At 32.0% G+C, this 14,905-nt stretch overlaps 1 protein-coding gene across 3 annotated transcripts in view; it reads right to left on the bottom strand.

Moving 5' to 3' along the window:
- LOC124369341 (G-protein-signaling modulator 2) overlaps positions 1-14,905 on the bottom strand; it is a 60,817-nt gene that overhangs the window by 9,022 nt on the left and 36,890 nt on the right. For 2 of the 3 annotated variants that reach the window (XM_046827324.1, XM_046827327.1), the window contains exon 11: positions 3,257-3,328. In XM_046827324.1, the coding sequence (XP_046683280.1) occupies positions 3,257-3,328 (72 nt within the window). Of the gene's footprint in view, positions 1-3,256; positions 3,329-13,419; positions 13,447-14,905 lie in introns of all 3 variants that reach the window. The other variant, XM_046827318.1, reaches the window with a different exon arrangement.

Here is a 14,905-nt window from a genome sequence, read left to right as displayed (position 1 = left end):
AGAAGTCACCCCTATTCCCAGATTTAACTGTGTGTGATTTCTTTTTATGGGGTTACTTAAAGGAACAAGTTTATACTTGTAGCTTCAATAATGATGAGGAATTAAAACAATTAACTGAAAAGGAACTTCTTTTAATAGGCTATGTTCTAATTTTCTGATTGAAATGCTTTATTTCTCTAGAATATGATAATAAATAATCTTACAAAACCAAAAATACTGGTTTTTTTCCTGTTTTTAAAGTATAATTTTTCAAAATGCCACCATTTTGTTTCAACAATGTTTCTGAAATTTTCACAGAACATTTTAAAACCCGTATTTAATGAATTGTGTAGAGTTTGAAAATGTTTTGTGCATAAATAGGCAAATAATACATAATCAATATAAAAAAATGTATATCCAATATATATCAGATAGGTTACGAGGAGTAAATCATGCCCAATAGAAACCCAAAGAAGTCTACTTTAACCCTTTGAGCCGCATTACCGAAAAGTGCCAAATTGAAATGACGTTCTTTTTAGTACAAAATTGGCCAAGTTGACTAAAATGGCTATTGCAGATGTGTAACACAATGCAATTGCATAATTATTTTGTAAATAAATCATTGCTATATGACCATCAATATGGGTTTAGGCCAAAACTCTCCACTGCAATGGCTGTGGAAACTATGGTTGATGTAAATTTTAAAAGGTTTAGACTTAAGCAAAGCTTTTGACAATGTGTCCCATACATAGTACATTCTGTAGAAAACTAGAATATTATGGCATTATGAATGTGGAGTTAAATTTGTTAGAATGTTATCTAACCAATAGAAAGCAGGTTGTTAAAGTCAATCATTCTCAATCTGAGTATTTAAATGTCATAGCTGATGTCCCTCAAGGATCTGTATTGGGGCCATTCCTTTTCTTAATTTATGTAAATGACTTTAGTGTAAATATACCTTGTCTATCTGTACTATATGCAGATGACACCACACTGATTAGTGCAGATGGGGATATTGCCAATATAATGTTGCAGTTAAATACATCCCTAGAAGTAGCTAAAGCTTGTTATTCAGCAAATAGCCTTCTAATAAAAATAAAACTGAAAATATAATATTCACCCTTAAAACAACGAAAAAAAAAAAAAATGGTTTATGGTTGGATTAATGATAGTTTATTCAGACCTGTAAAACTACTTGGCAAATCTAGATAGCAAATTGGAATGTACATATTGATAATCTCTGTAAACAATTAATTTTCATGCTAAAAAAATTGAAGTACTGTGTAAACTTAGAAACATAATGAATTAACATAATGGCTTATTTCATAGCCACTTGTGTACTAGGGCATTCGACTATGGTGTAATTCCAGTAAAGAAAAAAACGTTTTTGTCTGGCAGAAAAAAGCTATTAGAATATTAACTGGATTATCTTACCATCCAGTCTTGCAGACAACATGTTTCTAGACTTAAAATTATGAACTAGACATGTACTTATATTTTCTATAACCTGAAATATGTAAAAGAAAATGAAGATAGATTTTAAACAAAATGTACACTCCATGAGTATGATACCAGATCTAAAGATAATCTAAGAACTCCTAATATAAGGCTACATCAATATTATAAAGGCCATAAATACCAGCAATTTAAACTATTTAATAAGCTTCCTCTTTTTATTTGAGCTTATTAAATAGTTATAACTTTAAACAATTTATATAAAATATGTCAAGTGTGGCTTAAGCCTAAGGAATTTTACAGTGTTGAGGAGTATATGAAATGTGATATGCTGTAATTAAGAAAAAATAAGGATACTCCATAATTTGTTATATTTATTTTAAATTTTAGATTTTAATTCCACGTCCCTGTATGTTCTCGATGCTTTATTTATTTGAGTAGATTTAAGTATTTATTATAACAGATATGACTGGAAGCTAGTATATATTTATACTCTATCACTAGAATCAAGCTGAAAAATTGTTATTTTCACGAAGCCTATTGTAATCTTTGGAATACTTAATGGCCAATAAAACTTCTGATTTTTGCCTTTTAATTATAATTCAATTTATTGGATTAATTTAGTTGAGTCAGTATTTGAAATATGACTATTCAGTCGCAATCCCCAGGGTTTATGGCAATTAATGGGTGGAAAAAAGCGGTGTTGAGGCTAACAGGGTGGCAAATATAAAAAATAAAGTGAACCCAGTTTAAAACGTACAAAAAGATTGACTTAAATGATCTGTTACAACAGAGAAGTAAAATACTTTAGAACACTGCACCATAAGTAATTAGTAGCACATAGAAATTACAGAGCTAAAGAAGGTACATAACTTAAACATCAACTTTTAAAATCACAAAATTGTCAGGTAAGTAAAAGCATGTATTTGCTTTACTGCAGGAACTTTTTATTAACTTAACATACTAAAAGTACCTTTCACAGTTGCATAACTGTTAGTACGATTTTAAAACTATAAAAAATGAAAATTATTATCAAACATTGTCAATTGCTACTCAAGTTTGGACATAAGAGACCACGCGGGACCATGCGCGGGCGGGCGGGTGGGTGGGGTCGGGCGGCTGGTAGGTAAGTCTGTCGCACCGGCCGGGCCGGGCCAACCGAACCGGCCGAGCCTCCGCGGCTGCCTGCTTCATGCGCCGTGTCGTCTACAGGCTTGGACTCGGCGCGGCGGCAGTAAGGTTATTTGTGTAAAGGGATTTTATATTTTTTCCTGACCAACGTCGAAATTCCCTGACTTGAGACCGGATTCCCTGACTTTTCCCTGATTTCCAGTCCTGTTTTTTTTCCCTAATTTCCCTGACCTGTAGCACCCCTGCATTTTCATATCTGACCCTCAAAAAACACTATATATTTTTGTGTTCAGAACTAAATTTCTAACTATTTGGCTATTTTGAGCTTTTGAAACACCTTATATTTTATTATAATAATGCGGATATTTTAATGTAATTTTTTTTCAAATGTCTAATAATAAATAAAGACGTATATACTGTACAAAATATGTTTTTGTAATATTTACTTCAAAATACCTAGTTTTATTCTCTGATTCTTAACAAGAAAAATTAAATACAACACTTTATATGTGTACTACATAAGATTTTTTTATGACAAATACAAAGAAAGAGACCCTGTAAAACTTACAAAAATCAGTGCAACTTTACAATTTTGATACAAGGGTTAATCTAGTCATCTTTAAAAGAAATTCCCCTAAATCTGTCTAATCCTATTCACAACTAAGCAATATGTATGTTCAGCAATACTTACTTTAGGCTCTGAGATTGCATTGGTGTTTAAACTGTTCGATACTGGTGTACGATTCTTGCCGTCAGGAGTCAACTATTAACAAAATAGAACAAAGCATAAGTTATACCAAGATATAACAATGTTGAACAACAATGAGTGTTCAAGACACTGATTATAAAACGATACTGCAGTTTATTTAATACGCTACAACACTTAAATTAAAACATTACATTGATTTAATTTTAGGTTACAGTAAAGAAATGGAAATTTTTTATTAATTTAAAAACAAACACTTAATATTAATTAGATTTTATTTGTGTGAGGCCTTTAGTTTTCAATGAAAACATCTTCAGGCCCACATAACTGAAAAAGTTTTGTTTTCTGATAAAATTGAATTATTATTTGAGTTTGTTTTTAAGTTAATACTTAAAATCCAATAAGAAAGAAGCTTCTACAATTGGTAATTTGATGAGAAAACTAAGGTATTTCAACTGTATGTTGGAAGAAACTACAATATTATGATATATTTATGGCTCACAACATACAATTTTGTTTACAATACATTTTTCTAATGAAAGTGAATAAAACATGTGAACTGCTGAGGTATGAGGACAAGTTTTTTATTATGAAAAGCTGATAGAATAGCTTTTAATTCTTGTAATAGCTTTAACAATCAGTTGTAAGTTTATCACATTTGGTCTTAGTTTTAGAACTTAACCAACCTCATTATCACAGTTTATTGAAATATAAATTTATGTATTTACTTTGCTTATTTCTCAATAAATAATTTATGGTAGTTCTTAACTATTACTTTAACCTTTTGTAGGTGGCAGAAACCATAGCATGAGACACCACACAGCCAGAGTTATTTCCAGCGTCAGATGGTGCTGTGGCTTACAGATAGATTAGGATCAAGCTCCAGAGTATAACTTAAAGACATATCATGATAGAATATATTTGGTAACCAAATATTCTCCCAAAACAAATTATTATTAATATCATCTATCATTTTCATTTTCACTTCCCCAAGTTCTGATTCATAAGTAAAACAAACAACTGAACATCTTTTATGAACTAAATTGATGTAGGAGAATTATAAGATATATGCATCTGAGCTTATTTTATTAGCTTCTTTTATATTACTGTGAAACAACAGAACTACCAAAACTAACTGAAAACATTGAAACACATCCTAGTAGAAACATTATACAACAGTTGTTAATGATAAATGCAGAATTGAGGACGCATTGCAAGTGCCTTTCAGCATTTGGTCCATTGAATAGAAGACTCACAAGCTGTGCCTTTCCCACAATGAATTAGTGGCGAAACAAAATTCTTATTATTTTCCCAACTATATATTCCCACAATTTTAGATATAAAACAACAGTTTAAAAGCTACAGAATAAACATAATATAGTGGATATGACTTTGTCTTTCAAGTATTTAGAGTTAAACTTTGAATAAATCTGTCAATACATGCAAACATAAATCAAACAAACTAAACACTTAAAACAAATCAATTTACATTAAAACATAAACTTAACTACTGCCATAGCAAAAAAGCTTGTAGCTTGCAAGGAAAGGAGACCACAACACGCATGAAATTTCTAATTAGCCTACATATTTTACTATGTCACATGATAAAAAGTAATATGATTGTTCTTAGCCCATTTATAAAACAGCTTTTATAATATTGTTTATATATTGAAATAAACCTACGTATATATCAAAGCTAAATGAAAATTACAGTATATAAGATTATGAAATATTAACAAAGTTAAACAAAATATATCACAAGATTTACATCAACAAAGATGCATTTCTCCATTTTATTAGAAATATTATTATTCTTACAAAACTACATAAACATAGAGTTTAGATTTAAATGAAAATTTAAGATATAGAAAATATAAATACTTTTAGAAATGCTGTTTTTACAAATTTACTAATGTGGCGAGGAAAAAGTCAAATGTACACTGTTTATCTTATAATATCAATAGTAGTATAGAGACATAATTAGTTATAAATCAAAATCAAAATTGAGTTGGGCAAAAATACATTTTTAGTAAGAGATTAAATAGGACAGTGTTACCTTTACCAAATTGAGAGTTTAGACCTCTCTATTGTCATAGAAACATCATGTTGTAGCATGAAACATACATCTTACAACACTAAACCGAGAACCAATATTGTCGTCTTTGCCAAGAATTAGCCTTGTAACGGGACTGAATTAGTAAAAATAAATTAAATTTAGAAAATATAGGTTATTTTGAAAAGTAACATTACATTGTGTAATCAGAACTCCTATGTGACAGAATGAAGTAGGGAAATAGAGTGGTGATTCAGCATCACTCAAAACTGCACAGCAACAGTTAGTGTTAACAACTGTGAGCGACTTAACATAAAAAAACACCTGCCACTGACATCATGGAAGTTTCCTGAGAGAGAGAAAGCAATATGAGAATAATGATTTACTCTATGTATCTCACACAGTCATTTGGTTCATCTATGTTAAACAGAGTGGCAGAAACAAACATATACTTTTAGCTGGCAGTTTTGAACTTGTAGAACAGGTATTTGTTGAAGTATTTAGTGCATCTAAAATTGGCTTTTTTTAATATAAGAGAACATTGTGGCCAGTGGAAACTATCTCACCATGTGAGCATTCTAAATTTCATTACATTGATAAGACTCACAGACGATGGAATTGTGTGTGTACTGAATTTCATTCCACATTTAAATTTAACCCTTCCAACGCGGCTAACGCCTATAGACGCGGAACTGCTGATGCTTTAAACGCGGATAACGTCTACAAACGCAAAAGCTTTACTTTTGAAATGACGAAGAATTAGTTGTTAAAACTTCCTTAAGAGAGCAGGTCGATGTTCCTTTCGACTGTCGGGACTAGACAAAACGCTTTGTCACTGTTGGTGGACGTTGTAACGGTATCTACTCGGGTTGAAAGCAATCGCCGCCGTTTTTTGTATGGCCTGTAACGCGGCATACGCCTACAGACACGTTCGTTTCATTCAGCTGTTTAACTACGTGTGTGTTGGTCGTATGTCGGTTATATTGTTAAACAAAGTGTTTTGAATCAGTCCATTGTTATTCTAATAATGTTTTAGTTTGTTTTTACTAACATTTAGTATAATTTTTTGTTATAATGGCTAATCCAGATGATCCAAATTATTACTACGAACAACGTAGTTTGAGCGCATTTTTGGTATATTATGTGTAATATTTTTTTTCAATGATCTGTTTTGTATTTTATACCAGTTTCACCATACAAGTCCAGTTTGTTTGTTCTAAATAAATAAGGTTTATAAGTACAATATTTGTTTCATTTCCCTTGTAGGCTATCATATAAATAAGTTTGTGTTGAATTTCATATTATTACATTTCAAAATCTTATACTGAACTTATTTATTTTTATGTACTAATTATACAGAAACTTCAGTTACAATTTACTCATTATAAATTACCTGTATAAATGTAATGTAATCTGTCGAATAGTGTTCCTATGTACATTATCCTGCAATGCAGTTTATTCAAAATTTCAAATGTTTTCGTGCGTATAAAATTCTCAAAATTATGTAATATTACATGTTTATTATTTTTTCTTATAAAGGTAATACTAAGGAATATGAAACAAAAATTAGCATTGGGAAATTTAAAAAAAAAATATTTTTTTTATGTCTTAGCGTTTGACAGTAATTTAAATTAGCGCTTTAAGGGTTAAGCACATTAATAAAATTAAAATCTTCATAGAAAGTGATGTGCAATATTAAATTTTAAAATAAATGTTTTGAACAGTGATTCATAATCAATAATATTATTAATGGAAAAATAATTAAAATTCATAATTCTCATTATAACACATTTGATGAGGCTGGCCCCTATCAGGACAGGCAGACCTGTGAATACATTGAAGATAACAGGAAGCGAATGGAAGTTGCTCAGAAGTCACTAAATGAAGTCAATGACGATGCAGAATTACTGAAACACCATACTATCCAGATATGGCTCTGTGTGAATTTTTTTATTTCTAAAAATAAAGAGAACCTTAAAGGGCTGTTGTTTTAAAAGGATAAATGACATTAAAAGTGCATCACTAAAAGAGTTAAAGTCTATACCAAAGATTCGAGTTTGAGAAGTGTTTCGAGGACTGGTAGAAGCACTTGCACATGTGCATGATATCACACTGATAACTGCACCAGAAAGTTATTTGCTATGGAATTTATGACCCTAGAATACGAACATAATTACTGGTCTTGTATATTTTGTGTTTGGCTTAAGTAATACAAGAATAGAATCATGCCATCATGATAAACAACTATAAAATAAGTAAATTCATGAATGGCTGTGTTCATGTCACATGTTCATTAGATTTGTCATTGACTATGAAATAACACGATATAAGGCACCTTTGATATGTAACAATTGATTGAATGATTTGTTTTGAACAGTTCAAATTGTCTGACTGATCATCACGTGTACAGGAATTCGTTTAGACAAATATGTGATCAGGGAACTGATGGTATTGGAAAACTGAATGTGTGTGGGGAATTTGGCCAGCCCTCAAATCAAAACATAATCTGATAACCAATCAGAATGTGTGTGAGGAGCAATCATTTATAGACCAAACTCAGACGATCAGTTGGCTATACATATCTTTACATGTATGGCAGGGCTTAAAACGATAGGGGTAGAACTAACCAAGACAAACTCTTCTATACTAATGGAAGCAACCTTGGATTAACTAATGTCAGGTGCTGTTTGCGAACACATCATTGATCACGTGACAGTAACCATACGCTGTCCACAGACTATGAAAACAATTCGACAACATCATATCCCACACGTTGTTGATCTTCATTCATAGTTTTATGGATCATGTCACATATGTTTGGGATTAATAAAATCCTGATTCTAGGAGCTGACAAATTATTTGTTTCATGAGTTCTTAGACACAGAAAAATTGTTTTTGAGATTTTCCTGGTTCTATAAGGACATTCCCAGCTTATTACCGGTTTCTTTGGTCGGATGGTTGTCCTGTTAAAATTATAAAATCTCCTATAATTATACAACAAGAGACAAGAGCGTAAAAGTAAAGTTTAACATTGTTCTTATGAAATAAAATTCAAGGCTTTCACTACAGCTGGTTCTTAAACCTATTCTAGACCTAGAACTGTGTCATTAAAGTCCAGATTTTTCTAAATTGTATATTAATGTTTGCAAAATATTTATTTCTAAAAATGTTCTGAACTTTGAGGTGAGACCTATTTGATTCTATTTTCTAATCTTTTAACTCGGGTATTTAAACTTTTACTTGTTGTTGTTATTTGTTTATTTGTTACATACCTGTTTTAATTTGTTATTTATTTATTTATATTTTAAAATAATTTAAATTGTGGCGTGACTGTTTTGGCAACTTCATATTTTGGGTACTGAATTTTCCTTGTCTGGACTTATGCTAATTTTTATATTTTATACATGACTTGTGTCGATGCTCGTGTAAGCTCTATGACAATAAACGAATTCTTATTCTTATTCTTATTAACCCTGGAACTGGCAGTCATATTTCTCTCAGTGGCAGAGAGTTTTAGTACTTCATACATTGCCTTATATTTATTTTATTATTACATGTTTACTATAAAGTACCTATGTCATATTATATATTTCTTTATTCAGCATTGTTCAAGGAACATTTTTCACATAATATAATTAAAACAAAAAAAATACCCTTACTCTACCTCTTCAGGAAAAAATGTTTTTTAGAAAAAAGAAAAGTTAGTTCAAAGTTTTTGATTTGTAAAATTGTTGTTGTTAGTGATACGCAAAATCCAAAATATACAAAAGGAAGAGCATTTAATTCTGAGTAAAAATAAAACAACACATAGTTTATAAGGTATTTATTTTTACATGTGGTAAACGATACAAAAATCATACACTGACATTCAAAAGTGCTACTTACCAACAAAAGTAAAAACTTCAAAGCTCACTTGGATTTGTACAATCTTGTAACTATTAGTTTATATTAATTTTCTACTTTTTAATTTTTTATTATATATTTTTTTAATTATGTTCTGATTGAATGTCTAAATCGGAATCCTCTTTGTTGTTTATTTCATGTACACGTTCTCAAATGTCACTTGAACGATCGCGGAAATTACGATCCATTATGTAAACGCGCACAAAAAACTTACTATTATTGTGTAATATACACAATCATCATTACAACGACCTCAAACAAACAATAAACCAGACAGAACACCATGCAGGTGACGAAATAACAATAGCCGAATGAACCAGTTGACTCATCGCCGCGCGCGCAACTAGCGCGGTACGCGGGTGAATATAAACAAACAGTTTAGAGATTACAAAACGTATGGACGTGTAACGAAACGATAAAATTATTTATTAGTGTATTATTTACATAAATTGAACCTTCCTCTTTCGATTGGTATCAATGTACAACTAGTTCTCGAATGTCACTTGAACGATCACGGAAATTACAATCCATTACGTAAACACGCACAAAAAACTTACTATTATTGTGTAATATACATAACCATTCATTACAACGAACTCAAACAAACAATAAACTAGACAGGACACCATGCAGCTGACGAAATAACAATAGCCGAATGAACCAGTTGACTCATCGCTGCGCGCGCAATTAGCGTGGTACGCGGGAGAATGTAAACAAACAGTTTAGAGATTACAAAACGTATGGACGTGTAACGAAAAGATAAAATTATTTATTAGTGTATTATTTACATAAATTGAACCTTCCTCTTTCGATTGGTATCAATACCGATACTCTTTGATCGTGTACGTAATATTGAGAAATAAAAGACGTATTATAACGCCCGATATCGGGCGCTGCCATCTAGGATGCGACTAAAACGCCCGATATCGGGCGTTTGCCAGTTCCAGGGTTAAGTCCAAATTCTAATTTATGTTAATTTTAACAACTTACAAGTGTTGTAACAACTCTAAAAAGTAAGTTTGCGTATAAATTTTAAGGCTTTTAAAGTTATTCTGAATAGAAATTTTAATTAAAATTCTAAAATACTCAGATATGTATTTATGAAAATTGGGTATCTACCCCAATTTATACATACCTAGGTATTTTATACCCCTGGTAAGAACATATTGTTCAATGCAATAATAGTCGCACAGTAACATGTTTGGCCTTTCCACTTTGGACTCAAAGCTGTTGCTCAGGTTTTTTAACATACAACTTTTTCAGTTGTTATCCTTGACTTCAGTGAGTTCATCATGGCACATTTTCTATGAATATTAACTTATTTGCATGATTAAACTTATGCCTTAAGGTTTTTGTTATCCAATCCTCGAAATGTACTGATGGTGAGAGAAAAGAAGAGACCTGGATTCTGGCCTATCTGAAATTTGCCGCGCCTTGTTTCGTAATTCCATTATTGTTTCACTGTTTTGATTGCTAGGATAAACAATTCGCAGGGTTGGCTGTGGGGTGAAACGCCTGAAATTACTGCGCGGCAACATACTAGTACACAGCTGTGCGCCGGCACGGGCCAGGTCTCTTCTTTTCTCTCGCCACCAGTAGTGTTCTATTTTTGTAACATAGCTTCAAATTCTCATATGCAATATGGGACTTCTGCAATGATCTTGAAGCTATATATTAAAACTATACTGAACCGTAGTAAATAGACCCAACCAAAGGGTAGGACCTTGAAATTTCTACATCCAAAATAATGTCAACCTATGTGAACAGTAGCAGTCTAACAATTTAATTTGGTAAAGGTAAACTTGATCTTCCACCTATCAAATCTCTAACTAAATATAACAAAAAGAGCCTAATGATACTTGCTTTATTTTGATTATTGAAACTCAAGTATTCATGATAATTAATGAAATAAATGTCAATAAAATTATGTTAAAATTGGCACAAAATCCTGATAAAAATACATCACATAAAAATAATGCTACACAACAACAAGCCATATATACATGAAGCAAAGACATATGAGTTAACAACAGAATACGAAGTAAACTAATATTATTACTTACAAACTTGTGTCATTAAAAACAAAATTGTGTTTACATTAGCAAAAGCATGCAGGAATGCATTTTGTGTGGTTGTTTTGATAATGAATGTATTATTCTGAACAGAGGTCTATATAGAGTAGTATTGATATTTCGGTTCAAATAACAAACCAAAATTATATGGTACACTCAATCTAAAGGTCCGAAATCTCATATTTATGATGTGCCAGTTCCCACTATGGATCAATATCATGTATTACTGTCAATCCAGAGCAATATTATATAGTATTAGTGATGTGCAGGTACCAACAGTACAATAGCATAATATAATACATTCAATCGAACAGTCAGAGATCTCATATTTGTAATTTGTAATATGTCTCCAAAGGCCACTATTTTCCAAAGTATTATCCACAAGCCAATATTTTCAGAAGAGTGATCTGATGTCAGAAAAGTTGGACGATTTGAGATGTAATCTGAGGTTGGAAAAGTACAGATCAGAAAAACCCCTAGCCATAAGTGTAGGCAGCAGTGCTAACCCACACATATGGAAAGAACATCCTTTGAGATAATACCCAAATTCAATCTCAAATCACGTGAGCACTTATAAAGATTAACTTTAAATTTGGTATGTATGTAAGGTCTTTAACACCTCAATTTGTAATGTGCCCGTTCTCCCACTGTATGCCATATCAAGCACTACTCAAAATCCAGTGGCCAAACACCTCAATTTGTAATGTGCCCATTCTCCCACTGTATGCCATATCAAGCAATACTCAAAATCCAGTGGCCAAACACCTCAATTTGTAATGTGTCCATTCTCCCACTGTATATCATATCAAGCACTACTCAAAATTCAGTGGCCAAACACCTCAATTTGTAATGTGCTTGTTCTCCCACTGTATACCATATCAAGCACTACTCAAAATCCAGTGGCCAAACACCTCAATTTGTAATGTGCCTGTTCTGCCACTGTATGCCATATCAAGCACTACTCAAAATCCAGTGGCCAAACACCTCAATTTGTAATGTGCCTGTTCTGCCACTGTATGCCATATCAAGCACTACTCAAAATCCAGTGGCCAAACACCTCAATTTGTAATGTGCCTGTTCTCCCACTGTATGCCATATCAAGCGTTACTCAAAATCCAGTGGCCAAACACCTCAATTTGTAATGTGTCCATTCTCCTACTGTATATCATATCAAGCACTACTCAAAATTCAGTGGCCAAACACCTCAATTTGTAATGTGCTTGTTCTCCCACTGTATGCCATATCAAGCACTACTCAAAATCCAGTGGCCAAACACCTCAATTTGTAATGTGCCTGTTCTGCCACTGTATGCCATATCAAGCACTACTCAAAATCCAGTGGCCAAACACCTCAATTTGTAATGTGCCTGTTCTCCCACTGTATACCATATCAAGCATTACTCAAAATCCAGTGGGCAAACACCTCAATTTATAATGTGCCCGTTCTCCCACTGTATGCCATATCAAGCACTACGCAAAATCCAGTGGCCAAGCACCTGAATTTGTAATGTTCCCATTCTCCCACTGTATGCCATATCAAACACTACTCAAAATCCAGTGGCCAAACACCTCAATTTATAATGTGCCCGTTCTCCCACTGTATGCCATATCAAGCACTACTCAAAATCCAGTGGCCAAGCACCTGAATTTGTAATGTTCCCATTCTCATGTATTACTCTCAATGCTGTAGTCCAACATCTCATTGAGATGTGTATATTCCTACCACCAACGTCATGTATCATTCTCGGTCAAAAGGGCCAATGACATTATTGATTTTGAAGTTTCCACTGTTTTTAAAGCTTTATTTATTACTATGCATCCCAGTATCTCAACATTTTATATATTTTTTATTTAACGGGAAATTATATAGTATCAAGTACCAACACATGATATATTTATCACAACAATCAAATATATATATATATATATATATATATGTTTTCTAATGGAATGGTTAAAGAGAATCAATGGTATATAGTAGAATCAAACACGGAAAAATAGTAATGAAACTACCTACTTTCAGAAATATTTACATTCTTATAATACATGTAAAGATTGGGATTTGTACATCTCAGCTGAGTAGACTACCTACATGGAGACCAAGTGTAGTATCAAAGTTACCTGCAGAGTGGCATCCCTTGTAAGTTCCTAGGCACAGATAAACATTTTATAAACAGCATGTGCTAGCTTTACTATGTCATTGAAAGTATAAAGAGAAACAAAAACATCATCAATAACTTATAATTAACCAAACTTTATAAAGTAGAGTCAAAAAGTTCCTAGAACTGTAACCTAAATTTCATAAGCAGGGAAAATTCTTCCTACACTTGGTAGCGCTGCTGGTTAAACGTCATCGAGATTCTTTTTGTTACTGCTATGGAAAAAATATTATATAGTGGATTTTTAGATTTTGTCTTTGAAACAGCATACCAACATTATATTCTACATTTTACTTGAGAAATACATCTGCTATCCCTAAGGTTGCAGAAAGTTTACGAGGATGCTAAGGAAAAAGGTTAACGTATGTTAGTGTAATAAACAATTTTGTAAATATCACAAAAACATTAAAGCTTATCTCTTCAGAGTAGAATCCTAACTACTTCAACTAAAGGTAATGTTAATCACATTCAAGAAAATTGCACATGTTAATGTTACTGCTTTTGTGTGGGGAATTTCACATGAGAGTGTCCAAAGTAGTCTTATGATGATTTTAACATCAAGTTTGTTTGTGCATGGTACCAAAAATATTATCCCTTCAAAAATATAAATAAGAATAAATATGTCCAGATAATATTTAGCCATGTCTGATAAAGATGACAGCTTCTTGATGACAGGTGATGGGACATGGTAAATTTTTTCCTTTCTTGGCCTCAGAAAAAACACTTGTTACGTGTATGGAAACAATAAATGAAACCAAGAAAAGAGAACTTTATTTGGATGAAATCCATGGAAAGGTAATGTTAAGGCTATTGTTCAACATCTAACTTATTCCTGTAGGCAAAATTAAAAAGAACTTTATATAAATGCCGTCAAAGTACTATAAAATACTTTCGGATGAAAACCTTGTAAAACGGACAACAAACAATTGTTTTTTGTACCATGATAATGTTCCACCACACTGTACACTAATTATGAACGAATACCTCGCCAAGCAAAATATTACCTTCTGGACGTACCCTGCATCTTTTAATATCTTAATATGGTATCAGACTGTTTCCTCTTTCTAAAGGAGCAATGATTTGATGATTAGATGAGATGATTGGACTTAAGATAAACCAGCTAGATGGGTTTAAAAAAAGTTCAGAAGTGTTTTGAAAAATCATTCTTAATAAGCAAGGAGACTAATTTAAAAAGGTAAAATTACAGTAAATATTTTCAGTAAATTATAAATAGGTGATTTCAGAAACTTTTTGACCCTATCTCGTGTGTTAGGTAAAACTTATTTACAATTAATAACAAATCAAATTAACTAAACCATGTAAATTCATTCAGATGCCATAGTTTTTGTAAAAATATATAATTAACATGAAACATTGCTTTCTACAAACATTGAATAACAGAAATTTGATTTTACATTCTTCTGTCTACCTTGTCTCATGAAAAAAAG

The sequence above is a fragment of the Homalodisca vitripennis genome, chromosome 1, assembly GCF_021130785.1.
Source record: "Homalodisca vitripennis isolate AUS2020 chromosome 1, UT_GWSS_2.1, whole genome shotgun sequence".
NCBI classification, from domain to species: Eukaryota; Metazoa; Arthropoda; class Insecta; order Hemiptera; family Cicadellidae; genus Homalodisca; species Homalodisca vitripennis.
Note: the sequence above shows the minus strand (reverse complement) of the source record. Positions and strands in the feature narration are given on the sequence as shown.